Source organism: Sebastes umbrosus, chromosome 13 (assembly GCF_015220745.1).
Source record: "Sebastes umbrosus isolate fSebUmb1 chromosome 13, fSebUmb1.pri, whole genome shotgun sequence".
NCBI classification, from domain to species: Eukaryota; Metazoa; Chordata; class Actinopteri; order Perciformes; family Sebastidae; genus Sebastes; species Sebastes umbrosus.
Genome location: NC_051281.1, coordinates 6,104,947 through 6,130,496, shown reverse-complemented (window position 1 = coordinate 6,130,496; position 25,550 = coordinate 6,104,947). Strand labels below are relative to the sequence as shown.

The 25,550-nt window shown below is 38.7% G+C and overlaps 7 protein-coding genes across 7 annotated transcripts; all 7 read left to right on the top strand.

Annotated features, from left to right (window-relative positions):
* The first annotated feature begins 284 nt into the window (after positions 1-284).
* LOC119500348 (gamma-crystallin M3-like) lies at positions 285-1,084 on the top strand. The gene is made up of 3 exons (XM_037790043.1): positions 285-344; positions 438-680; positions 769-1,084. The coding sequence occupies exons 1-3, from the start codon at positions 336-338 to the stop codon at positions 1,042-1,044; spliced, it is 528 nt and encodes a 175-aa protein (XP_037645971.1). The 5' UTR covers positions 285-335; the 3' UTR covers positions 1,045-1,084.
* A 2,846-nt stretch (positions 1,085-3,930) lies between these two features.
* On the top strand, positions 3,931-4,818 carry LOC119500347 (gamma-crystallin M3-like). Its single transcript, XM_037790042.1, has 3 exons — positions 3,931-4,045; positions 4,136-4,378; positions 4,481-4,818. Exons 1-3 carry the CDS (start codon positions 4,031-4,033, stop codon positions 4,751-4,753), a joined length of 531 nt encoding a protein of 176 aa, XP_037645970.1. The 5' UTR covers positions 3,931-4,030; the 3' UTR covers positions 4,754-4,818.
* A 3,732-nt stretch (positions 4,819-8,550) lies between these two features.
* LOC119500341 (gamma-crystallin M3-like) lies at positions 8,551-9,368 on the top strand. Its single transcript, XM_037790035.1, has 3 exons — positions 8,551-8,618; positions 8,726-8,968; positions 9,077-9,368. Exons 1-3 carry the CDS (start codon positions 8,586-8,588, stop codon positions 9,353-9,355), a joined length of 555 nt encoding a protein of 184 aa, XP_037645963.1. The 5' UTR covers positions 8,551-8,585; the 3' UTR covers positions 9,356-9,368.
* A 2,539-nt stretch (positions 9,369-11,907) lies between these two features.
* On the top strand, positions 11,908-12,811 carry LOC119500344 (gamma-crystallin M2-like). The gene is made up of 3 exons (XM_037790037.1): positions 11,908-12,008; positions 12,116-12,358; positions 12,467-12,811. Exons 1-3 carry the CDS (start codon positions 11,976-11,978, stop codon positions 12,743-12,745), a joined length of 555 nt encoding a protein of 184 aa, XP_037645965.1. The 5' UTR covers positions 11,908-11,975; the 3' UTR covers positions 12,746-12,811.
* A 3,185-nt stretch (positions 12,812-15,996) lies between these two features.
* Positions 15,997-16,795, top strand: LOC119500402 (gamma-crystallin M2-like). The gene is made up of 3 exons (XM_037790109.1): positions 15,997-16,052; positions 16,161-16,403; positions 16,517-16,795. Exons 1-3 carry the CDS (start codon positions 16,020-16,022, stop codon positions 16,793-16,795), a joined length of 555 nt encoding a protein of 184 aa, XP_037646037.1. The 5' UTR covers positions 15,997-16,019.
* A 1,924-nt stretch (positions 16,796-18,719) lies between these two features.
* Positions 18,720-19,651, top strand: LOC119500343 (gamma-crystallin M3-like). Its single transcript, XM_037790036.1, has 3 exons — positions 18,720-18,850; positions 18,958-19,200; positions 19,307-19,651. Exons 1-3 carry the CDS (start codon positions 18,818-18,820, stop codon positions 19,583-19,585), a joined length of 555 nt encoding a protein of 184 aa, XP_037645964.1. The 5' UTR covers positions 18,720-18,817; the 3' UTR covers positions 19,586-19,651.
* A 2,138-nt stretch (positions 19,652-21,789) lies between these two features.
* LOC119500371 (gamma-crystallin M3-like) lies at positions 21,790-22,709 on the top strand. Its single transcript, XM_037790080.1, has 3 exons — positions 21,790-21,919; positions 22,027-22,269; positions 22,376-22,709. The coding sequence occupies exons 1-3, from the start codon at positions 21,887-21,889 to the stop codon at positions 22,652-22,654; spliced, it is 555 nt and encodes a 184-aa protein (XP_037646008.1). The 5' UTR covers positions 21,790-21,886; the 3' UTR covers positions 22,655-22,709.
* Positions 22,710-25,550: the final 2,841 nt, after the last annotated feature.

Here is a 25,550-nt window from a genome sequence, read left to right as displayed (position 1 = left end):
GCTTTTGACTAGCATATTAATGGAATCAGTAGTTGTATTGTGCAGTTCCAGCAACATTTTTATAAAAACCAAACTCATAAACCATTTTTTAGAAAGAAATATGCTCCATTCTTGTCAAAGGAAAATTCTGTTTAGAGGTTGTGACCCTGTTGGTATATTGGTAAGCAACGCAAAACTATAGGCTTCTATAGTAGGTTGCTGAGTCAGGTAATTGAACAATAGAGGGGCACACAGTCTTTGTCTCTGGCCAGGTATAAATGTACCTTGTTCAGACAGGCAGAGTATCAGTTCAAACACGGTTCTCTGAGAGATCTGGAAAAACCACCGCAATCAACATGGGCAAGGTAGGAAAAAAACTAATATGTAAAGGGATATATGTAATCATGTAAATATGTATTTATGACTGTGGTCTTTAAAACTCTTTCATTCTTTTTCAGGTCACCTTCTACGAGGACAGGAACTTCCAGGGTCGTTCCTATGAGTGCATGAGCGACTGCGCTGACATATCCTCCTACCTGAGCAGGTGTCACTCCTGCAGGGTGGAGAGCGGCTGCTTCATGGCCTACGAGCGTCCCAACTACATGGGAAACCAGTTCTTCATGAGGAGGGGCGAGTACTCTGACTACCAGAGCATGATGGGAATGAGCGGTGGCGTCAGGTCTTGCCGTATGATCCCCATGGTAGGTATAAAACACACCTGAACAGGTGATCTTTGAGTGGCACCTTTTTATCTCCGGAAAAAAAAACATTTTCTCTTTCACTTCACAGCATAGAGGCCAGTTCAGGATGAGGATCTACGAGAGGGAGAACTTCGGTGGTCAGATGCATGAGCTGATGGACGACTGCGACAACATCCAGGAGCGTTACCGCATGAACGACTGCCAGTCCTGCAACGTGATGGACGGCCACTGGCTGATGTACGAGCAGGCCCAATACAGAGGCAGGATGATGTACATGAGGCCCGGAGAGTACAGGAGCTTCGGTAACATGGGATTCAGCGGCACCAGGTTCATGAGCATGAGGCGCATCATGGACATGTGCTAATTGTACATTCTGACTTCAATAAATAATGTAACTTTCTAAATTCTGATGTCATGGTATTTCATTTTGATTTGGTTATAAATATGTTTGACATTAAGTTGAAAGATTATTGTGTCCACCATAATCATAGTTCATTTTTTGTTTTTGTGTCACTGCAAACATTTGGCCCAACCCACGTGAAAACAGGGCGCTTTAATGAATGTCAATAAAATACAGCAAGACATCTTCTGGTAACACGTGTACAAAACCAAAATATTTTTTTTACAATTTACTGTAAACTACCGTCACAAAAGTAGTAAACAACAATATATTAGAAAGAACAAACATTACACACATTTTTCTAAATAAATAATCCGAGGACAATACCGCTCCTTCATTTCCACGTCTTTCACGCAAATTATCAACTGTTGAGGATAATGACTTTTTGCCCGAGTACTGTAGGCTTTTTAGCATCAGTGCTGAGTTAGCTTGATATAATGTTCATGGCCTTGTCAAATGTCAAAAGCTAACGCTTTTTGGGTTTCATTTTACTGGTAGATTAAATATGCAGTATTAGCTGATGTTTTGTTAGTATGCCATTAGCATAACATTAGCTAGCTTATCTTTGTCCGAGTGATCGTGTAGTTGGCATTCGGCTTGTAGATCTTAATGTCATATAGACAACTTACCTGTTTGTTAATTGAACATCGGCCTCCAAAGATTTACATATTTTCAACTGCTGACAGGTGTTCACTAACGCCAAAACACATCGGTGACCGTAATGTTTGGCAAACTGTCAAGGTCCTTCTAATTCGTAAGGAATGATATCATAAACTAACTTCAATTTGTGATATATGGCGCCTTTGTTTCTGTCAGCTTCTCTTTATATGGGTATTTTTCGCAAGTACTTTATATATTTCTGATGATACACGACTCATAACAGTCTACCGTAGCTTCTACCCTCCAATAATAGTGGCGTGCGCTATTCCCATTCCCTATAGACGTTTTATTCTATTTTATTTTTTTATTGTTGGTCATTGGTGCTTTTTATATATAAATTTATATATACACCTATTTGTTTCACATACCTGTGTACATAACAGTCCTGTCTATTCTTTACTTTTACTTGTATACCTTTGTTGTCCCTTGTTCTTAGCAATATTTATGTGTACATTGAGAGCAATGCAAAAAAACTGAGTCAAATTCCTTGTATGTGTTCACATACTTGGACAATAAAAGGTGATTCTGATTCTCAAGCACATTTCTTCGGATACTTACAAGAACATAAGTTATGAGTTATGGAGTAGGGGTGGGATTGAATAAGTTTGTACTTCTACTCACTGCTTTTTGAATACGTAAATCAAGGCATCAAGTGTTTGACAATTTCTTTTACTTATGCTTTTCATTGTATGTAAATACTACTTTTTTTCTGGCTGTCCACTTCTTTGTATGATCATTCTCTTTTCTTTTTTTTTATATATATATATCTTTTTTTATTTTACATGTTCGAAATACATTTTGAAATGAACATAAGTTATGCAATTTTTACCCAACATGTCCAAATGATTAATTAATCCCATGGTCCAATGCCCTTCCCCTTTTAGTAGCTTGAAGGTGAAAAATGATCTTATTCTGCACTGTGTAACATTATCACTTTTAGACTATTATCAGCTTGTTCCAGCTCATCACTGAAGCTATGTTTTGTTTTTTTCACAATAAATTATTCAAACCCTAGACCCCACGTTAAATATTTTTTATGTATTGTGCATCATTTATATACATGTATACACATTTCTTCAAAATCCGGCCACACATAGGTATGCTTGGAAACTTTGACATCGCCACTAAAATTTAAACTGAAGTCCAACTCCATGTAAAATCCATTTACGTGTGATACTTTTCAGAGATTGTGCCACATTCACTGGTTTTATATAATTAAATTATTAATATCTTATAAAAATCAAATATTATATCCATAAAATGATATGGCTTAAAAGATTAGCCATCCTTTTATACTTTTAAAGATACTGATTTTAAATCATATTTGACTACAATTGAAAACTTAATACTCAAAAATTCGAAAATTGGCAAAAACTATTAGATTATTCAGACATTTCAGATTTATTCCAATTGTTTAACAGACCCCAATTGTTTTTTCTTTTATTCATCTTCATTTCCTTTCCTTACATTTTATTTGTTGTATAATTTATTTTTATATTTACTGTGAAATATGAACATGTACTTTATGTAACAACTGTATTGAACTTTCTAAATAAAGTATTGAAAAACAACTTTGACAGCCTGGTATCTACCTTCAGGATGAGGTTAACTCCCTACTATTATCAGTATATAAACATATCATAAATGGTTTATAACACACTTTAATGTAAGCAACTATAACTCCTCCTGTGGGCACACATTGGTGGAGGCTGCTGTATAAAGAGATAATGGATGACCACATAATATGTTGTAATAATATAAAATATGTCTTCATAGAAGAAGTTAAAATGACGTTATAGTATAACTTTTCTGATAAATTGGGTAATGTACAGGATTTACAGTTATTTTTTATGTTTACTATATACAGTACATGGCTCTACATACAGATGTGCATTATAGACTGGCACGTCAGACTATTGTGGTCACACAAAAGGAAACTCGTGTTTATGAATTGTCCACTTACCAATCAAAGGGCCATACAGTGTGTTTGGAAATGTGTAAGAGAGACTATTGTTTGTTATTCGGTATTGTAACTACAAAAAATGCTCATTGTATTGACTTCCCTATGGAAAAATCCATTCTAAAGTTTTCTCGGGGGTACAGTCACATGGAAATGTGACAAATACCCCTGAGCACAGTATAGGCCTCTATACCATGTTGCTTGCTCAGGGGTTTACACAATGGGAGGCACAGATTCTGTGGGTTTGGTCAGGTATAAAAGTAACGGTTAAAACAGGACAGACATCAGTGTATCAGCAACATAGTTCTCTGAACTACTAACACCGCAATCATGACCATGGGCAAGGTAAGCACACTCACCTCAACAGTTATTTTTGATTATCTAATATATCTTTTAGCTTAAATCCCTATTTCCTTACATTTTTTCCTTTTTCAGATCATCTTCTACGAGGACAGGAACTTCCAGGGTCGTTCCTATGAGTGCATGAGCGACTGCTCTGACATGTCCTCCTACCTGAGCAGGTGTCACTCCTGCAGGGTGGAGAGCGGCTGCTTCATGGTGTACGACCGTCCCAACTACATGGGAAACCAGTACTTCATGAGGAGGGGCGAGTACGCCGACTACCAGAGCATGATGGGAATGAGGGACTGCATCAGGTCTTGCCGTATGATCCCCATGGTAGGAATAAAGCAGCATCCGTCATACTATGATTCAACTACGGCTGACAACCCCCAAAAAACTTGATATTAAGACATTTTTATTCCCTCCAAAAAAATACAGCACAGAGGCCAGTTCAGGATGAGGATCTACGAGAGGGAGCAGTTCGGTGGTCAGATGCATGAGCTGATGGACGACTGTGACAACATCATGGATCGTTACCGCATGAACGACTGCCAGTCCTGCAACGTGATGGACGGCCACTGGCTGATGTACGAGCAGCCCCACTACAGAGGCAGGATGATGTACATGAGGCCCGGAGAGTACAGGAGCTTCAGTAACATGGGATTCAGCGGCACCAGGTTCCAGAGCATGAAGCGCATCATGGACATGTAAAAAACAGTTTTGTAGAATATGTCTAAATAAACCGAAGTAATAAAAACCTTTTTTGACAAAATGTACTTGTTGCGTCATTTAATATGAATTTAGCACATGACTGGGCAGCCATTCCTGTATGTGACTAGGACATTCCAGTGAGCGCACACCACCGACATACATGACATGGCATGTTTTACATCTTTTTACATCAGAAAAAAATCCTTTAAAAATGTCGAACAATTCCTTTAAAGCTGAGTAGCAAAGTAGGCGAGATTGGAGCAAATATGATTTAAAAAAGTTATTTTTATAAAGCGGTCACTTTATACTGACAGTAGTATATGAAACAGGCAACCTGAAAAAAATCATTGGGAAATCTGGTGAAGGAACGCCAAGTTCTGGTCACATGACCGGAGCACAGCCAATAGGAACGCTCTCTCTCTCTGAAATGACCTGTGATTGGTCAAAGTCTCCCGTCACAGGCTAGATTTTCTAAAGCCTGAAAACAGAGCCATGAGGAGGAGCAGAAGTTTAGTTATCTCTCAGGACATTTGAATTACAATATGCTGAAAGGTTATGATGGAATTTTTGCCCAATGATGCCAAAAATAAACTGCCTACTGCCACTTTAATATCTTGTTTGCTTAATTACAGCCTGGTCTTGTCAAAATTACGCTCCCATACAACGAAACTGCATTGTGAATTAAATTTGGAGGGAAACGTATCCGTGACACAGATTGTTTAGGGAGGAGGTTGGGGTGGATGGACGGGTCAACAAACACCGGACTATCGCCCAGAAGACCACCATTCGTGTCCCGTGTTTAACTAAAAGCCACATATTTTAATCATGATGTTTTTAACTAAACCCAACCAAGTAGTTTTGTTGCATTTTTTTTTTTTTTTTATTTAAAAAGTTAACCAAGTGTTTAAAGCTGTTTAAAAGTGCGACCGTAATCCGTCAGAAAATATATTTCCCTCAAAACGTAACTGAAAATGCAGTTTAGTTGTATGGGAACGTAATTTTGAAGGAGACAGGGTTGCTTAATTGATGTACATATCACAGTGACATAGTTAGTCATTGTTAGATTCTCTGGCTCAATATGTTTTATCCAAATAATGTGAAACATTACAGAAAAGTCTGTTGTTGTGATACATTACTTGGTACATGCAGTATGCCAAGTAGTTGCACATTTGCTGTTTACTAAAGAGTACAAGGTTAGTAGTAAACCATCCTTTTGGAACTTTTTTTGGCACAAACTTGTTTGTGGTTTGAAGCCACTCCAACTTTCAATATTTTACTCTTAAAATGAATAGTAAACTTAAGATAAAATAAATGGTGGCCATAAAAGCTGGTTTTAATGGGATCATTTGTGTTTTAATGACAGTAGGGTAAACTTACACCATAACTGATTTGCAAAGAAAATGTGCTGCAGAGCAAATATTTTCAGTTAATGACAGAAGCTATATTGTACCAGAGACTGTTCTAGACTAAAACATATTTTGTCATTTGTGATAAGTCATATTGAGGACCATAATATAAATCTGTGGCATATGATATCATCATGGAATATTAAAGATCTAACTGTTTTAGGGAGGATTTAGTAGGAATACATTCTGTACACAATATATATAAATATATATCATGATCCCAAAAGCACTGAGTTCAATGATTTGGATGACCTCTTGACCTTTACACTAGTGCCATTGTCATTTCAAATTTGCACCTCACCAACACTTTGTTTATATTGTCCATTGTATGAATTGAAAGGCTTTTGTTGACCATGACCTTTGCTGACCTTTTCTCTGGCACCACCATCAGTCCACACAAATATTTAAATTGAATTGTCTGACATATTGTGCCCCCTACTTGTATCTAAGAAAAACTGAGCCCCCCACCGACGTTATCAACAAAGAAAACATTTTAAATCCTCGAACAAAATCCTCATTTTGAATAAAGTGATTCAGTGAATTAAATTATTTGTTTTCTTTTTTGTTATATCATCTTTCTTTAATGATTAGGCTATAAATCAGTTTCAACATAAATAAAGTGATGACGTCTTTGACAGATTCTCTAAGTGAATGTAGATACATAATATGATCTTTCTTTTGGTAACGATTTAATTAATTTACTATAATAGCGTTAGAGCCAAAATAGCTTTTTGTTTAATGTGGTTAAATAAATGTAATTTATGGTTCTGTTAGAGTGCTGCTAGACCGCCCCGTTAATACAGGTGTGTGCCTTCCTTTGTGTGTGTCAAGCGGGAGAGAAAATGTTGTTTTTGAAAGGCTAAACGCCAACAAATATGGATTGAATATTTCATTAGATTTTGCTACTAAGTTTAAAAAAAATACATATCTTTTAAAATAGTTTTATATACAGATTTTTGTATGAATTATCCAGTAAGTGTGTTATTATGATTTTAGTTATACATGAGCAAATCTAATTTTGACAACATCAGAGCAGCCAATTCCTGCCGTCTTTTCTGCATTTTTGTTTCCTGTATTAGCACTACGATTGTAGTATTTTTTTTCTATATTTGCAGTACATTTTTAAATCCTGTGTACTGTATGCGCTGTCAAGCTTCTCATAATCCACTTTCTTTTGTTGTCTCACTTTGTGTTTTCATGTTTGTCTTCCTGGCCCACAGTGCACATAGCTGAAAGTCAGTTTGTATAACATTTTATATCTATTTCTCAGATATATACACTTAACATATCAATGAAACAAACTCACTACAGCCACACAGTACAGTAAAGACAGTGAAATAATAATAACATTAGGGCTGCCAATTGATTCAAATATTCAATCGCTCATTTTTTATCTGTTCAAAATGTACCTTAAAGGGAGATTTGTCAAGTATTTATCTTGGCCATGCCAGTTTTCCCTCGCCAAAATTTAGCATAAGTTTAGAGCGTTATTTAGCCTCCTTCACGACAAGCTAGTATGACATGGTTGGTACCAATGGATTCCTTAGGTTTTCTAGTTTCATATGATGCCAGTTAACTCTAGCTAACGGCGGCCCGTCTGATTTTTAAGAGGTTAATTACATATCGCAAGTTACATTAATGCTTTTAAGAAATTAGTGGCGTTAAAACGGATTTGCGTGAACGCTGACAGCCCTAAATTATATATATATGATGAAATATTGCTTTTTTAAATTTAAAATTTGCTACACTATAGATTTTTGGATTGTAAATTAGTTTCATAACGTGAATCTTTTTGCCTCCAAGTGAAATAACTTTCTTAACTTTGTATTATAGGCATCTCTGTCGTATAATTTAGTAATTTATCAAACTGTTACCACACGGCAAACTATGCAATCAAAGAATATCCGTCCTTGTTGAAGTTTACCAAATGAAGTCCAAAGGTTGGGATGAAATATTTTTTTCTGCCTCTGAATGTTTTATTGAAGAACAAAAATATACTTCATGTGTGTAAAGCACTTCTATCACTACTATCAATTTAAAACTTCTTAAATGGGCTGCTGAATAGAGACATGTAGGCTAAAGTATATTCTCACTATAACGAAATACAGAAAATACTCTATATGCACCATACAGGTCATACACAGTTTTCACCAGTCACATGGGCCAACCTATTCACATTATACAAGCACTGTTGAGAATGCTTTCTATAGTGAGAGAAAAGGCCTTTCTAAAGACTACGAGGTACCCAGTCACTGAAAAAAATGTACATAACCTTTGCATTCTGTTGGCTTCAATAGTAAGTTGCTGAGTAAGGGGGTCCTCTGAGGGGGAGGAGTCACTGATTCTTTACGTTTGGTCACGTATAAAAGGAAAGGGTTAACCAGGTAGAGGTACAGTTCAGGAGCAACAGCACATCTACAGCCAACATGAGCAACACCGGCATGAACATGAGGGGCAAGGTACTTCTAAAAAATCGTTTTGTAATAAGCAGAAATCACTGTTTACAAAATGTGATCACCACCTTGCTGCTTTTATTTCTAACCATTACAATTCACTTTTTTTCCAGATCACCTTCTACGAGGACAAGAACTTCCAGGGTCGTTCCTATGAGTGCATGAACGACTGCGCTGACATGTCCTCCTACATGAGCAGGTGTCACTCCTGCAGGGTGGAGAGCGGCTGCTTCATGGTCTACGACCGCACCAACTACATGGGAAACCAGTACTTCATGAGGAGGGGCGAGTACGCCGACTACCAGAGCATGATGGGAATGAGCGGTGGCATCAGGTCTTGCCGTATGATCCCCATGGTAAGAATAAAAGAAAATCTGTCATACTATGAGTCAACTACGGCTGACAAACCCCACAAAATTTGATATTAAGACATTAATTTGTTTTTATTCTCTCCAAAAAAACAGCACAGGGGCCAGTTCAGGATGAAGATCTACGAGAGGGAGCAGTTCGGTGGTCAGATGCATGAGCTGATGGACGACTGCGACAGCATCATGGACCGTTACCGCATGAACGACTGCATGTCCTGCAACGTGATGGACGGCCACTGGCTGATGTACGAGCAGCCCCACTACAGAGGCAGGATGATGTACATGAGGCCCGGAGAGTACAGGAGCTTCAGTAACATGGGATTCAGCGGCACCAGGTTCATGAGCATGAGGCGCATCATGGACTCCTGCCAGTAAATGTTCACTGAATGTTTAAAATGCTATTGAATAAATAATTTCTGCACTATTCTAACTTTTGTTAAGCTTATTGTCCAACTGTCACAATGAAATATTATACAGGAGGCCTGTTATACTAAAACAATCTATAAATAATGGGTCATGAAATTAAATATATTAAAAGAATTTAGACAGCAAGCACCTGTTAGCAAGCACGTTTTCATCCTAAAATGTTTTAAATCCAATGAGAAATTTGGCTCTACACTTTACTGTTACACCCAACAGACAAAGGCACTTATCATGAAAGTAGGATTAATATTCTGGGTATAATTTGTAAACATTACAGACTATGGATAATCAAAAATTGGGCAATAAAATCAAAATTAGACTATTCAATTTTCAAAGCAATGTTAATATTTTATTTAGTAATCCATAATCCATAATCCACATTCATACCAAATTAACCTGTTTGCAGGTGTTGCTGATAAATGTAAGACACTCCTTTATTACATAAGGTACGACTTAAGTATTTACGAACACCTGTACATCGTATGAAACATGGAACGCGCTTTGAACTTTAAAAAACATCTGATCAGAGGTGCAATTAGGTGCAATAGGCAAACGTTATGGGTTACATTTTGCAAGATATCGGTAAATTAAATATGCAGTATTAGCGACGTGTTGTTAGTATTCTGTTAGCATAACATTAGGTAGTTTATCTTTGTCCAGATGATTGTGTAGTTGGCATTTGGCTTGTAGATCTTACCTACCCGTTTTTAAATTGGACATTATTTACATGTGTCAAATGAACACAAAACACAGTGAATAAGATTCAAAGATGAAATGTAATATATATAGTATATAGTCAGACACAAAGGTAGGCTAACACTTAATTTCCCAAGATACCAGTAGATTAATTATGCCGTATTAGCCGTTGTTTGGTAAGCATTCAGTTGGCATAACATTAGCTATCTTTTCTTTGTCCGGATGATTGTGTAGTTAGCATTTGGCTGTAGATCTGAAAGTCCTGTACCCACCTATTTGTAAATTGGACATGAGCCTCCAAAGATTTACATATTATAAACTGCTGTCAGATGTTCACTAACGCCAACACATACCAGTGACCGTAATGGGTGGCAAACTGTCAAGGTCCTCGTTATTCGTGAGGATTGATATCATTAACTAACTTCAAGTATGTAATATATTGCCCCTTTTGCCTCTGTCAGCCTCTCTTTATATGAGCATCTGTCTTTTGTACGTACTTTACACATTTATGATGATGAATGATTGACAGAGGAATAGACCGATGACAGATAGAGACCGCTATCGTAGCTCCGTACATTACCCTCCAAAAATGGCGATGCCGCTCCAGAATGCTCTGCGATTCCCATCCCCTATAACCCCTGTATGTTTGTCATTGATTATATAATATTTCAATAAACACCTTTTTTCACTACGTGTTTGCATACTAGTGTCTATTTCTTATGTTCATTTATCCAGTTTTGTTAACCTTGTCACTAGCTGTTATTTCTATTTCTGTGTAAGTACATTGAGAGAGATGCGTTAAAACAGAGTAAAATTCTTTATATGTATGTACTTGGCAAATAAACCTGATTCTGATATAGTAGGGGTTTAACCTACACAAAATTACAGTTCAACATGTGTCTGGGGTCACGGCTCATTATGTTTTTGTTACAATAGTTAAAACGAGAAAATTAAAATATTAAATAACTTTTAATTTAACTGAAACATAAATGCTAAACAGTGAATCAACATCTACAATAATATCAGAATCATACAAACACAACGTTGAAACTAAAATGAAAATTTGTATATTGATTTTTCAATACCAAATCACTCATCCAAGCATTTTTGTAATAAATTAGAGGTCAATCTTTATTACTTACTGTATGTTTTTAGTCTTTGAATATGTTTGCTGAATATTTCTTTTCAGTTTTTTCTTTTCTACTTCAACTCTAATGTCGGGTGCAGACTACACAATATTTTTATTAAGATTGGCACTGTGTCAGATTATAGGCGATAACAATAGATGATTATAAAGTCTTAAATTCTTGCCGTGACTCGGCTGAGAGAGACAACAGACTACACATTTGTCCCCCAACCAATCATAGCTTTCCATCTTTCACAACCTGTGTGATGTCATTGGTATTGGGGTGCTGCGGGGCCGACTTCAAGAATGTACAAGAATGTAAAGAAACAATGGCGTCTGAAGCGGTGTGTTTGATACTTGCCTATCTTGTGTTTGGAAAAGCCCAGAAAAAGAAAGAAAAAATGACTGACCTTTCTTCTTTTTTACGGCAGCAGCACCAACATTATTCCTCTTCACCGTGTTTACAGTTCTGTTCTCCTATTGGTCAACGCCACGAAACACGTGGAATATTTTTGTTGGGACGCCGTGAAACGTCACAGATGCAGCATCAGTTGCCACTACGAGGTACCCAGTCACTGAAAAAAATTTGCATAACCTCTGCATTCTGTTGGCTTCAATAGTAAGTTGCTGAGTAAGGGGGGTCCTCTGAGGGGGAGGAGTCACTGATTCTTTACGTTTGGTCAGGTATAAAAGGAAAGGGTTAACCAGGTAGAGGTACAGTTCAGGAGCAACAGCACATCTACAGCCAACATGAGCAACACCGGCATGAACATGAGGGGCAAGGTACTTCTAAAAAATCTTTTTGTAATAAGCAGAAATCACTGTTTACAAAATGAGATCACCACCTTGCCGTTTTTATTTCTAACCATTACAATTCACTTTTTTTTCAGATCACCTTCTACGAGGACAGGAACTTCCAGGGTCGTTCCTATGAGTGCATGAACGACTGTTCTGACATGTCCTCCTACATGAGCAGGTGTCACTCCTGCAGGGTGGAGAGTGGCTGCTTCATGGTCTACGACCGCACCAACTACATGGGAAACCAGTACTTCATGAGGAGGGGCGAGTACGCCGACTACATGAGCATGATGGGAATGAGGGATTGCATTAAGTCTTGCCGTATGATCCCCATGGTAAGAATAAAACAGAATCTGTCATAATATAATTCTACTACGGGTGACAACCCCCACTAAATTTGATATTAAGATATTAATTTGTTTTTATTCTCTCCAAAAAAACAGCACAGAGGACAGTTCAGGATGAGGATCTACGAGAGGGAGCAGTTCGGTGGTCAGATGCATGAGCTGATGGACGACTGCGACAACATCCAGGAGCGTTACCGCATGAACGACTGCCAGTCCTGCAACGTGATGGACGGCCACTGGCTGATGTACGAGCAGGCCCAGTACAGAGGCAGGATGATGTACATGAGGCCCGGAGAGTACAGGAACTTCAGTAACATGGGATCCAGCGGCTCCAGGTTCATGAGCATGAGGCGCATCATGGACTCCTGCCAGTAAATGTTCACTAAATGTTCACTGAATGTTTAAAATGCTATTGAATAAATAATTTCTGCACTACTCTAACTTTTGTTAAGCTATTTGTCCAATCGTCACAATGAAATATTATACAGGAGGCCTATTATACTAAAACAATCTATAAATAATGGGTCATGAAATTAAATATATTAAAAAAAATGTAGACAGCAAGCACCTGTTAGCAAGCACGTTTTCATCCTAAAAAGTTTTAAATCTGACGAGAAATTTGGCTCTACACTTTACTGTTAAACCAAACAGACAAAGGCACTTTTTTTTTACATTTTATTTAATATTTCATAATCCATAATCCACATTCATATCAAATTAACCTGTTTACACGTGTTGCCGATAAATGCAAGACACTCCTTTATTACATAAGGTACGACTTAAGTATTTACGAACACCTGTATATCGTATGAAACATGGAACCCGCTTTGGACTTTAAAAAACATCTGATCAGAGGTGCATTTAGGTGCAATAGGCTAACGTTATGGGTTTTAATTTTGCAAGGTACCGGTAAATTAAATATGCAGTATTAGCGGACGTTTTGTTAGTATTCAGTTAGCATAACATTAAGTAGTTTATGAATTCAATTCAATTTGCTTTATTGGCATAACTGTCAGGTGAACAATATTGCCAAAGCGTCAATTCCATAATAAATAAAAAAAAGAAACAAAATAAAAACAAAAACATATACATATATATACAATTCATTAAGCAAATTACAATATATAGATATTTAAAAAGAACATGCATGAAGAAAACAATACAGAAATAATTCATGTTTGTTGTGTCAATAAAACAAACAAACAAATAAAAAACAATTAATAACAATATATTGTAATATCAAATGTTAAATGTAAAAAAAAAAAAACAACCATGAAGTAGAGGAGTAAATAAAAGGCAGCGTGTGAGTTACAGCACTGACTTATCTTTGTGCGGATGATTATGTAGTTGGTGTTTGGCTTGTAGATCATTATGTCACCTACCCGTTTTTCAATGGAACATTATTTACATGTGTCAAATGAACACAAAACACAGTGAATAAGATTCAAAAGATGAAATGTAATATAGTATATAGTCAGACACAAAGATAGGCTAGCGTTATGAGTTTCATTTCCCAAGATACCGGTAGACTAATTATACAGTATTAGCCGTCCTTTGGTCCGCATTCAGTAAGCATAACATTAGCTAGCTTATCTTTGTTCGGATGATTGTGTAGTTGGCATTTGACTTGTAGATCTTAACGTCATATACCTTTCTGTTTGTAAATTGTACATTAGCCTCTTGAGATTTACATATTTTGAACTGCTGACAGGTGTTAAATAACGCCAAAACACATTAGTGACAGTAATGGGTGGCAAGCTGTCAAGGTCCTTCTAATTTGTAAGGTTTGATATCATTAAATAAGTTAAATTATGTAATAAGTCGCCCCTTTGCCTCCGTCAGCTTCTCCTTATATGTGTATTTGTCTTCCGCACGTACTTTATACATTTCTTATGATGAACGATTGGCAGAGGAATAGACAGATGACAGATAGAGACAGCTACCGGAGCTCCGTACGTCACCATCCAAAAATGGCGACGCCGCTCCAGAATGCTCCGTGCTTCCCATTCCCGATATAGTAACCTCTACATGTTGGTCGTTGGTTAAATAATATTTAAATAAACACCTTTTCTCACTAATTGTGTACCTAACTCTGTCTATTTCTTATCTTTATTTGTCCAGCTTTGTCGTCATGGTCCCTAGCTGTTATTTCTATTTCTGTGTAAGTACATTGAGAGAGATGCATTAAAACAGAGTAAAATCTCTTGTATGTATTTACTTGTCAAATAAACCTGATTCTGATATAGTAGGGGTGAAACATACACAGTCTTACAGTTCAACATGTGTCTGGGGTCACGGTTCATTATGTTTTTGTTACAACAGTTAAAACGAGAACATTTAAATATTAAATAACTTTTAATTTATTTGAAACTAAACAGTGAATCATGGGTAGTCAACATCTCCAATAATATCAGAATCATACAAACACAACGTTGAGACTAAAATGAACATTTTTAGTTGATGTTTTAATACCAAATCACGCATCCGAGCATTTTCGAAGTCAGTCTTTATTACTTACTGTATTTAATTAATCCTTGAATATGTTTGCTGAATATTTCTTTTCAGTTTTTTCTTTTCTACGTCACCTCTAATGTCGAATGCAGGATACACAATTTTGTCTGTTAAAATGGTCAGATTAGGCGATTATAACGTCATAAATTCTTGCCGTGACTCGGCCGAGAGACGACAGACTACACCCCCAACCAATCATAGCTTTCCATCTTTCACGACCTGCCTGATGTCATTGGGATTGGGGTGCTGCGGGACGACTTCAAGAATGTCATTAATTAACTAAATTACCTGCTCCTGGGTGTTGGGATAATGTTAGCTAATTGTTGTTTATGACACTTTTTTTTTTTATTTTAGACGTGAAATATTTCTCTAACTACGCCTTGTCTCGCCAGTTGTTGGTTTATACGGCTACGACTCCCATGACCACTTTGGTAAAACACATCCAATCAATGAGCTTAAAATTATGTTTCGTACACCGCTAACAACAAGCACAAGCTAAAGATTATTTTGCAGTGACCTAAAACAGTTAGCAATTTCAGAGTCAGTTCACTTAAATTCTGGTTTAATGTTAGATGGATTCAGCAATGATAATGTAGTGTTTTGTTTTACAATGATGAAGCATTGTAAATTAACTATAACGCTCTGATGCGCGCCTCTGACTGGCTCCTTGAATGTCGACTGAGGCTCATGTACAAGAATGTAAACAAACAATGGCGTCTGAAGCGGTGTGTTTGATACTTGCCTATCTTGTGTTTGGAAAAGCCCAGAAAAAGAAAGAAAAAATGACTGACCTTGCTGCTTTTTCACAGTTCCACCTAGCAGCACCAACATCATTCCTCTTCCACCATGTTTACAGTTCTGTTCTCCTATTGGTCAACGCCACGAAACACGTGGAATCTTTTTGTTGGGACGCCGTGAGACGTCACAGATGCAGCGTCAGTTGCCACTACGAGGTACCCAGTCACTGAAAAAATGTACAAAACCTCTGCATTCTGTTGGCTTCAATAGTAAGTTGCTGAGTAAGGGGGGTCCTCTGAGGGGGAGGGGTCACTGATTCTTTACGTTTGGTCACGTATAAAAGGAAAGGGTTAACCAGGTAGAGGTACAGTTAAGGAGCAACAGCACATCTACAGCCAACATGAGCAACACCGGCATGAACATGAGGGGCAAGGTACTTCTAAAAAAATCTTTTTGTAATAAGCAGAAATCACTGTTTACAAAATGAGATCACCACCTTGCTGCTTTTATTTCTAACCATTACAATTCACTTTTTTTTCAGATCACCTTCTACGAGGACAGGAACTTCCAGGGTCGTTCCTATGAGTGCATGAACGACTGCTCTGACATGTCCTCCTACATGAGCAGGTGTCACTCCTGCAGGGTGGAGAGCGGCTGCTTCATGGTCTACGACCGCACCAACTACATGGGAAACCAGTACTTCATGAGGAGGGGCGAGTACGCCGACTACCAGAGCATGATGGGAATGAGGGATTGCATCAGGTCTTGCCGTATGATCCCCATGGTAGGAATAAAGCAGCATCCGTCATACAGTACTATGATTCAACTACGGCTGACAACCCCCACAAAACGTAATATTAAGACATTAATTTGTTTTTATTCTCTCCAAAAAAACAGCACAGGGGCCAGTTCAGGATGAGGATCTACGAGAGGGAGCAGTTCGGTGGTCAGATGCATGAGCTGATGGACGACTGCGACAACATCCAGGAGCGTTACCGCATGAACGACTGCCAGTCCTGCAACGTGATGGACGGCCACTGGCTGATGTACGAGCAGGCCCACTACAGAGGCAGGATGATGTACATGAGGCCCGGAGAGTACAGGAGCTTCAGTAACATGGGATCCAGCAGCTCCAGGTTCATGAGCATGAGGCGCATCATGGACTCCTGCCAGTAAATGTTCACTAAATGTTCACTGAATGTTTAAAATGCCATTGAATAAATAATTTCTGCACTACTCTAACTTTTGTTAAGCTTACTGTCCAACTGTCACAATGAAATATTATACAGGAGGCCTATTATACTAAAACAATCTATAAATAATGGGTCATGAAATTAAATATATTAAAACAAATTTAGACAGCTTGCACCTGTTAGCAAGCACATTTTCATCCTAAAAAGTTTAAAATCTGATGAGAAATTTGGCTCTACACTTTACTGTTAAACCAGGGCTGTCCAAAGTTGGCCAGATGTTAGCAAATTCTTTTTTTTTATTAAAATACCCAACCGACTTTATTGTCTTTTGGAGGCCGTACACGGCTTGGGTTTATTGTTAGAAGATACTGGTATCATATGAAACTAGAAAACCTAAGGACTCCATTATACCAATCATGTCATGCTGTAGCTTGTCAGGACGGAGGCTAACACTCTAAAGTTAGGCTAAATTTTGGTGGGGTAAAACTGGCATGGCCATTTTATAAAGGGGTCCCTTGACCTCTGACCTCAACATATGTGACTGAAAATGGGTTCTATGGGTACCCACGAGTCTCCCCTCTACTGACATGCCCACTTTATAATAATCCTATGCAGTTTTGGGGAAAACATGCAGTTCTTTGAATGCAGTATACATGTGTTATTTTTGCCTATTCTAAAAATGGTGTATTTTAATATTTCTACATACTGGGGTCCCTAAACAGTCTTGGAAATGCATAAATTGCATAAATGAGCCCAGTTGTATTCAGCAGGTGGGTTTTAAGGGGCTAACTATGTAAAACATATTCAATTAAGGGAACTTGGGATCCTAGTACCATTTTGCATCTTAATAATACAATATAATAGGTGTTTAATTTTGGCCCGTGGCTCATCATTGAGTTCCAGTTTTGGCCCTCCAAGGGAAAAGTTTGGGCATCCCTGTGTTAAACCCAACAGACAAAGGCACTTTCTTTAACATCTATTGAATATTACATAATCCATAATCCACATTCATATCAAATTAACCTGTTTACAGGTGTTGCAGATAAATGCAAGACACTCCTTTATTACATAAGGTACGACTTAAGTATTTACGAACACCTGTATGAAACATGGAACGCGTTTTGGACTTTAAAAAACATCTGATCAGAGGTGCATTTAGGTGCAATAGGCTGACGTTATGGGTTTCACTTTGCAAGATACCGGTAAATTAAATATGCATTAGTGACGTGTTGTTAGTATTCAGTAAGCATAACATTATCTAGTTTATCTTTGTCCGGATGATTGTGTGGTTAGCATTTTGGCTTGTAGATCTAAATGTCATATACTTAATGATATAAGTGTCAAAAGAACTGCCAAATCAACACAAAACACAGTGAATAAGATTCAAAAGATGCAATGTAATATATATATACAATATATAGTATTCAGACACAAAGATAGACTAACGTTTCATTTCTCAAGATACCGGTAGATTAATTATTCAGTAGGCTATTAGCCTCTTGAGATTTACATATTTTGAACTGCTGACAGGTGTTAAATAACGCCAAAACACATTAGTGACAGTAATGGGTGGCAAGCTGTCAAGGTCCTTCTAATTTGTAAGGTTTGATATCATTAAATAACTTCAATTATGTAATAAATCGCCCCTTTGCCTCTGTCAGCTTCTCTTTATGTGGGTATTTGTCTTTGGCATGTACTTTATACATTTCTGATGATGAGCGATTGACAGAGGAATAGACCGGTGACAGATAATGACAGCTACCTTAGCTCCGTACGTCACCCTCCAAAAATGGCGGTGCCGCTCTAGAATGCTCCGTGCTTCCCATTCCCTATTTAGTAACCTCTACATGTTGGTTATTATGTTGGCTTCAATAGTAAGTTGCTGAGTAAGGGGGGTCCTCTGAGGGGGAGGAGTCACTGATTCTTTACATTTGGTCAGGTATAAAAGGAAAGGGTTAACCAGGTAGAGGTACAGTTCAGGAGCAACAGCACATCTACAGCCAACATGAGCAACACCGGCATGAACATGAGGGGCAAGGTACTTCTAAAAAATCTTTTTGTAATAAGCAGAAATCACTGTTTACAAAATGAGATCACCACCTTGCTGTTTTTATTTCTAACCATTACAATTCACTTTTTTTTCAGATCACCTTCTACGAGGACAGGAACTTCCAGGGTCGTTCCTATGAGTGCATGAACGACTGCGCTGACATGTCCTCCTACATGAGCAGGTGTCACTCCTGCAGGGTGGAGAGCGGCTGCTTCATGGTCTACGACCGCACCAACTACATGGGAAACCAGTACTTCATGAGGAGGGGCGAGTACGCCGACTACCAGAACATGATGGGAATGAGCGGTGGCATCAGGTCTTGCCGTATGATCCCCATGGTAGGAATAAAACAATCTGTCATACTATGATTCAACTACTGCTGACAACCCCCACAAAACGTAATATTAAGACATTAATTTGTTTTTATTCTCTCCAAAAAAACAGCACAGGGGCCAGTTCAGGATGAGGATCTACGAGAGGGAGCAGTTCGGTGGTCAGATGCATGAGCTGATGGACGACTGCGACAACATCCAGGAGCGTTACCGCATGAACGACTGCCAGTCCTGCAACGTGATGGACGGCCACTGGCTGATGTACGAGCAGGCCCACTACAGAGGCAGGATGATGTACATGAGGCCCGGAGAGTACAGGAACTTCAGTAACATGGGATTCAGCAACTCCAGGTTCATGAGCATGAGGCGCATCATGGACAACTGCCAGTAAATGTTCACTAAATGTTCACTGAATGTTTAAAATGCCATTGAATAAATAATTTCTGCACTACTCTAACTTTTGTTAAGCTTACTGTCCAACTGTCACAATGAAATATTATACAGGAGGCCTATTATACTAAAACAATCTATAAATAATGGGTCATGAAATTAAATATATTAAAACAAATTTAGACAGCTAGCACCTGTTAGCAAGCACATTTTCATCCTAAAAAGTTTAAAATCTGATGAGAAATTTGGCTCTACACTTTACTGTTAAACCAGGGCTGTCCAAAGTTGGCCAGATGTTAGCAAATTCTTTTTTTTTATTAAAATACCCAACCGACTTTATTGTCTTTTGGAGGCCGTACACGGCTTGGGTTTATTGTTAGAAGATACTGGTATCATATGAAACTAGAAAACCTAAGGACTCCATTATACCAATCATGTCATGCTGTAGCTTGTCAGGACGGAGGCTAACACTCTAAAGTTAGGCTAAATTTTGGTCAGGAAAAACTGGCATGACCATTTTCAAAGGGGTCCCTTGACCTCTGACCTCAAGATATGTGACTGAAAATGGGTTCTATGGGTACCCACGAGTCTCCCCTTTACAGACATGTCCACTTTATAATAATCCTATGCAGTTTTGGGGAAAACATGCAGTTCTTTGAATGCAGTATACATGTGTTATTTTTGCCTATTCTAAAAATGGTGTATTTTAATATTTCTACATACTGGGGTCCCTAAACAGTCTTGGAAATGCATAAATTGCATAAATGAGCCCAGTTGTATTCAGCAGGTGGGTTTTAAGGGGCTAACTATGTAAAACATATTCAATTAAGGGAACTTGGGATCCTAGTACCATTTTGCATCTTAATAATACAATAAGTGTTTAATTTTGGCCCATGGCTCATCATTGAGTTCCAGTTTTGGCCCTCCAAGGGAAAAGTTTGGGCATCCCTGTGTTAAACCCAACAGACAAATGCACTTTTTTTTAACATCTATTGAATATTACATAATCCATAATCCACATTCATATCAAATTAACCTGTTTACAGGTGTTGCAGATAAATACAAGACACTCCTTTATTACATAAGGTACGACTTAAGTATTTACGAACACCTGTATGAAACATGGAACCCGCTTTGGACTTTAAAAAACATTTGATCAGAGCTGCATTTAGGTGCAATAGGTTAACGTTATGGGTTTCATTTTGCAAGATACCGGTAAATTAAATATGCAGTATTAGCGACGTGTTGTTAGTATTCTGTAAGCATAACATTGTCTAGTTTATCTTTGTCCGGATGATTGTGTAGTTAGCATTTTGGCTTGTAGATCTTAATGTCATATACTTAATGATATAAGTGTCAAAAGAACTGCCAAATCAACACAAAACACAGTGAATAAGATTCAAAAGATGCAATGTAATATATATAGCATACAGTCAGACACAAAGGTGGGCTATCATTATGGGTTTCATTTTGCAATATAGGCTGCCGGTAGATTAAATAAGCAGTATTAGCGGATGTTTTATTAGTAATCCGTTAGCATAACATTAGTTATCTTATCTTTGTGCGGATGATTGTGTAGATGGCATTTGACTTGTAGATCTTAATGTCATATACCTACCCGTTTGTAAATTGGACATTATTTACATGTGTCAAATGAACACAAAACACAGTGAATAAGATTTAAAAGATGAAATGTAATATATATATACAATATATAGTATTCAGACACAAAGATAGACTAACGTTTCATTTCTCAAGATACCGGTAGATTAATTATTCAGTAGGCTATTAGCCTCTTGAGATTTACATATTTTGAACTGCTGACAGGTGTTAAATAACGCCAAAACACATTAGTGATAATAATGGGTGGCAAGCTGTCAAGGTCCTTCTAATTTGTAAGGTTTGATATCATTAAATAACTTCAATTATGTAATAAATCGCCCCTTTGCCTCTGTCAGCTTCTCTTTATGTGGGTATTTGTCTTTGGCATGTACTTTATACATTTCTGATGATGAGCGATTGACAGAGGAATAGACCGGTGACAGATAATGACAGCTACCTTAGCTCCGTACGTCACCCTCCAAAAATGGCGGTGCCGCTCCAGAATGCTCCGTGCTTCCCATTCCCTATTTAGTAACCTCTACATGTTGGTTATTATGTTGGCTTCAATAGTAAGTTGCTGAGTAAGGGGGGTCCTCTGAGGGGGAGGAGTCACTGATTCTTTACGTTTGGTCAGGTATAAAAGGAAAGGGTTAACCAGGTAGAGGTACAGTTCAGGAGCAACAGCACATCTACAGCCAACATGAGCAACACCGGCATGAACATGAGGGGCAAGGTACTTCTAAAAAATCTTTTTGTAATAAGCAGAAATCACTGTTTACAAAATGAGATCACCACCTTGCCGTTTTTATTTCTAAACATTACAATTCACTTTTTTTTCAGATCACCTTCTACGAGGACAAGAACTTCCAGGGTCGTTCCTATGAGTGCATGAACGACTGCTCTGACATGTCCTCCTACATGAGCAGGTGTCACTCCTGCAGGGTGGAGAGCGGCTGCTTCATGGTCTACGACCGCACCAACTACATGGGAAACCAGTACTTCATGAGGAGGGGCGAGTACGCCGACCACCAGAGCATGATGGGAATGAGCGGTGGCATCAGGTCTTGCCGTATGATCCCCATGGTAGGAATAAAACAATCTGTCATACTATGATTCAACTACGGCTGACAACCCCCACAAAACGTAATATTAAGACATTAATTTGTTTTTATTATCTCCAAAAAAACAGCACAGAGGCCAGTTCAGGATGAGGATCTACGAGAGGGAGCAGTTCGGTGGTCAGATGCATGAGCTGATGGACGACTGCGACAGCATCCAGGAGCGTTACCGCATGAACGACTGCATGTCCTGCAACGTGATGGACGGACACTGGCTGATGTACGAGCAGGCCCACTACAGAGGCAGGATGATGTACATGAGGCCCGGAGAGTACAGGAGCTTCAGTAACATGGGATTCAGCGGCACCAGGTTCATGAGCATGAGGCGCATCATGGACTCCTGCCAGTAAATGTTCACTAAATGTTTAAAATGTCATTAAATAAATAATCTTTGCACTACTTTAACTTTTGTCAAGCTTACTGTCCAACTTACACAATGAAATATTATTATATCATACCAAAAAAAAGGCCCCTTCCCAAATTCATACCCCCCATACTTCTGACACTCTCGCTCGGACTACACCCATCTTCGAACTCGGCCTTCAATTTGATCTCAACTACACACCTGTAAAGTTTAGTGACAGCATCTTGTACGATTGTGACAAAATTTGTCCATAGACAGACATATAAACACATGATGATACACAATCCCAAGGTGAAAACAATACCAGTCCCAGCTGGTAACAAGCACTGCAACAAGGACTTTCTAGTCTCCTTGTTGTTTTGCCTGGTCTGGCGCTCTGTTCCTGCTCCTGCTCACGTCCCCCAGATCTAGCCATCCTCAAACCATCCACCACATGTCCTCAGACTCTCGTACCCATCCTGCTCACCTGGCATCCCCTCCCACCTACACACCTGTTCCCATTTCCCTCATCAGCTCTGCCTGGCCTTCCCCACCCACCTCCTCACCTGCAACTTGTTCACTAATCAGCCACTCTCCACATATACAAGCCTTTTGCAAGACCTACCTGTCGGACCTACTGCTATTTAGACTCTTGTCACCTGTAAGCAATTTTTTCAACAATAAACCATTTAGTCAATTACTTACAAAACACACAATAAATTCCTGTGACTGATGGCCTCCAAAAACATTTCTTTAAAGTATTTCTTTTAGTATTTTCAGGTGCAAAGTTATCTCATGAAACATTTAGAAGAGGACAAATAAGATGAATAAGATTTACCCCAAAGAGCTTCGGATTCCAGAGCAGCAGATCGTCCTCCAGACCTGGCAGCGTCTCATTCATTCCTATGAAAGTTGCTCATTGGCGCATGAAGCAAAAAAAAAGCTTGACTTCCGAGTGTAAAATTACCCGGATCATCAGACGATCTTCCCTATCCATTGGGCCCATGGAGCAGGCGCAGTTGCGTTTCCTTTAACTTCGCCTCCCAGCCTGCGGTCCAGCCTCGTTCTGGGTCTCATTCACATGAACTGAGGAAGGGAAATAACTCTGGATTCGGCTATTAGTGCATTTTACAACTTTTAGGACATAATTATTTAAATAAGGGCTATTCGAGTGTTCGTACTGGGAAGTTGATTTACCTAAAAAAAAATTATACGCTGATTTACGCACATCTCTTTCCCAATGTAAGTCTATGGGGAAAAAGTCTTTGAGGGCTCAATGGCATCACATGATGCACACGGAAGTTGTAGCACCACCATTTGGCCACTTACCGCCAGAGGACTCCGGCCCCATACCTGTCCAGTCCCCAGACCACTTCCCTTATCACCAGTTTACCTCCTTTTGTTCCCTGTCAGATCATCGCTTCTTGCATGTGTTTTCTTTTGCTTTTCACCCGTTACCTGTCTACTTGTTACCTGCTACCTGCCTGCTGGACCTACTGCTATTTGGACTCTTGCTATCCTGTAAGCAATTTTTAAACAATAAACCATTTAACTGCACCAGTCTGTCCGTGTCATCTGCATTTGGGTCTTTCCCCTGCTAGTTGCACTCCCAACAGTAACAAGCATATTCATTAATTAACTAAACTACATGCTCCTGGGTGTTGCTGATGGCCAGTGACTCCTTTATTTCTGATTGAAAGTGGCGGCTAAAGTAGTTAAAGGTTTCTAAGCTAACAGTAGTCACTTGAGCTACTAATGTTAGTTAATTTTTGTTTATGACACATTTCTCTAACTATGCCTTGTCTCGCTAGCCAGTTGTTGGTTTAATACAGCTACGACTCCCCACTTTGGTAAAACACATCCAATCACTGAGCTTAAAATGATATATCGTAAACTGCTAACAACAAGCACATGTAAGATAAAGATTATTTTGCAGTGACCTAAAACAGCTAGCAATTTTAGAGGCAGTTCACTTAAGTTCTGGTTTAATGTTAGATGGATTCAGCAATGATAATGTAGTGTTTTGTTTTACAATGATGAAGCATTGTAAATGAACTATAACACTCTGATGTGCGCCTCTGACTGGCTCCTTGAATTTCGGCTGAGGCTCACGTCAACAAGAATATAAACAAACAATGGCGTCGGAGCGGAATGTATGATACTGGCTGTCTTGCCTTCGGGAACCCTCTGTTTCACAGTTCCACCTCGCCGCATCAACAACATCATTCCTCTTTTGTTTCTTCGTATTTACAGTTGTGTGCAGAAAAGCGCTCCGTGCTCCTATTGGTCAACAAGGCGCACCACGAGGTCAAACTCTGCGAGAGAATGCAGAAAAACTTTGACTGGTCGTCTTTTTGTCGGGACGTCTTGAGCATAGACTGTATAAAATATGGATGTCACCCAGAGGTTTCTGAGGAGCCGTTGTGCTTTTGCACACCACGTTTAAAAATAAATGCAACCTCATGTTGTGTCAATCATGTTTACACAACGACTCCGAAACTTCCGTTCGTCATTAAAGTTTTCGGAACAGGTGTGACTTTCCGATCGAAAGGCAAAAGCGGGTTGTTTGACCAGCACAAGGTTTCTGTGCGTAACAATTTTCGAATGACGATTTAAAAAAACGCGTACGAAAAATACGAAATTGATGTACAAAGACCTTAACTCCTGGATAAACCAAAAATGGGCAAAAAGGTCGACCAGAGGCGGGCATGGGTGACGCAGCAGAGGACCTGGTACGGCACCCACCTGTCACTCAAAGCAGCCATATCCTCAATTACACATTACTTTAAGCCTCAATATAATTTAAACAGGTGAGTTGTATAAAAATGTTCCCCCCGTACAGTTGTCATGAATGGAGATATTAGCTATAGAGACCAAAACGTTTTTTTGTACCAGGCTATAAA

Excerpts from the sequence above, each read along its gene's own strand:
- LOC119500348 (XM_037790043.1), top strand. Across the intron at positions 681-768 it reads CTTGCCGTATGATCCCCATG|CATAGAGGCCAGTTCAGGAT; the intron begins GTAGGTATAAAA and ends TTCACTTCACAG.
- LOC119500347 (XM_037790042.1), top strand. Across the intron at positions 4,379-4,480 it reads CTTGCCGTATGATCCCCATG|CACAGAGGCCAGTTCAGGAT; the intron begins GTAGGAATAAAG and ends AAAAAAATACAG.
- LOC119500341 (XM_037790035.1), top strand. The coding sequence starts at position 8,586 with ATGAGCAACACCGGCATGAACATGAGGGGCAAG. Across the intron at positions 8,619-8,725 it reads GCATGAACATGAGGGGCAAG|ATCACCTTCTACGAGGACAA; the intron begins GTACTTCTAAAA and ends CTTTTTTTCCAG. Across the intron at positions 8,969-9,076 it reads CTTGCCGTATGATCCCCATG|CACAGGGGCCAGTTCAGGAT; the intron begins GTAAGAATAAAA and ends CCAAAAAAACAG.
- LOC119500344 (XM_037790037.1), top strand. The coding sequence starts at position 11,976 with ATGAGCAACACCGGCATGAACATGAGGGGCAAG. Across the intron at positions 12,009-12,115 it reads GCATGAACATGAGGGGCAAG|ATCACCTTCTACGAGGACAG; the intron begins GTACTTCTAAAA and ends CTTTTTTTTCAG. Across the intron at positions 12,359-12,466 it reads CTTGCCGTATGATCCCCATG|CACAGAGGACAGTTCAGGAT; the intron begins GTAAGAATAAAA and ends CCAAAAAAACAG.
- LOC119500402 (XM_037790109.1), top strand. The coding sequence starts at position 16,020 with ATGAGCAACACCGGCATGAACATGAGGGGCAAG. Across the intron at positions 16,053-16,160 it reads GCATGAACATGAGGGGCAAG|ATCACCTTCTACGAGGACAG; the intron begins GTACTTCTAAAA and ends CTTTTTTTTCAG. Across the intron at positions 16,404-16,516 it reads CTTGCCGTATGATCCCCATG|CACAGGGGCCAGTTCAGGAT; the intron begins GTAGGAATAAAG and ends CCAAAAAAACAG.
- LOC119500343 (XM_037790036.1), top strand. The coding sequence starts at position 18,818 with ATGAGCAACACCGGCATGAACATGAGGGGCAAG. Across the intron at positions 18,851-18,957 it reads GCATGAACATGAGGGGCAAG|ATCACCTTCTACGAGGACAG; the intron begins GTACTTCTAAAA and ends CTTTTTTTTCAG. Across the intron at positions 19,201-19,306 it reads CTTGCCGTATGATCCCCATG|CACAGGGGCCAGTTCAGGAT; the intron begins GTAGGAATAAAA and ends CCAAAAAAACAG.
- LOC119500371 (XM_037790080.1), top strand. The coding sequence starts at position 21,887 with ATGAGCAACACCGGCATGAACATGAGGGGCAAG. Across the intron at positions 21,920-22,026 it reads GCATGAACATGAGGGGCAAG|ATCACCTTCTACGAGGACAA; the intron begins GTACTTCTAAAA and ends CTTTTTTTTCAG. Across the intron at positions 22,270-22,375 it reads CTTGCCGTATGATCCCCATG|CACAGAGGCCAGTTCAGGAT; the intron begins GTAGGAATAAAA and ends CCAAAAAAACAG.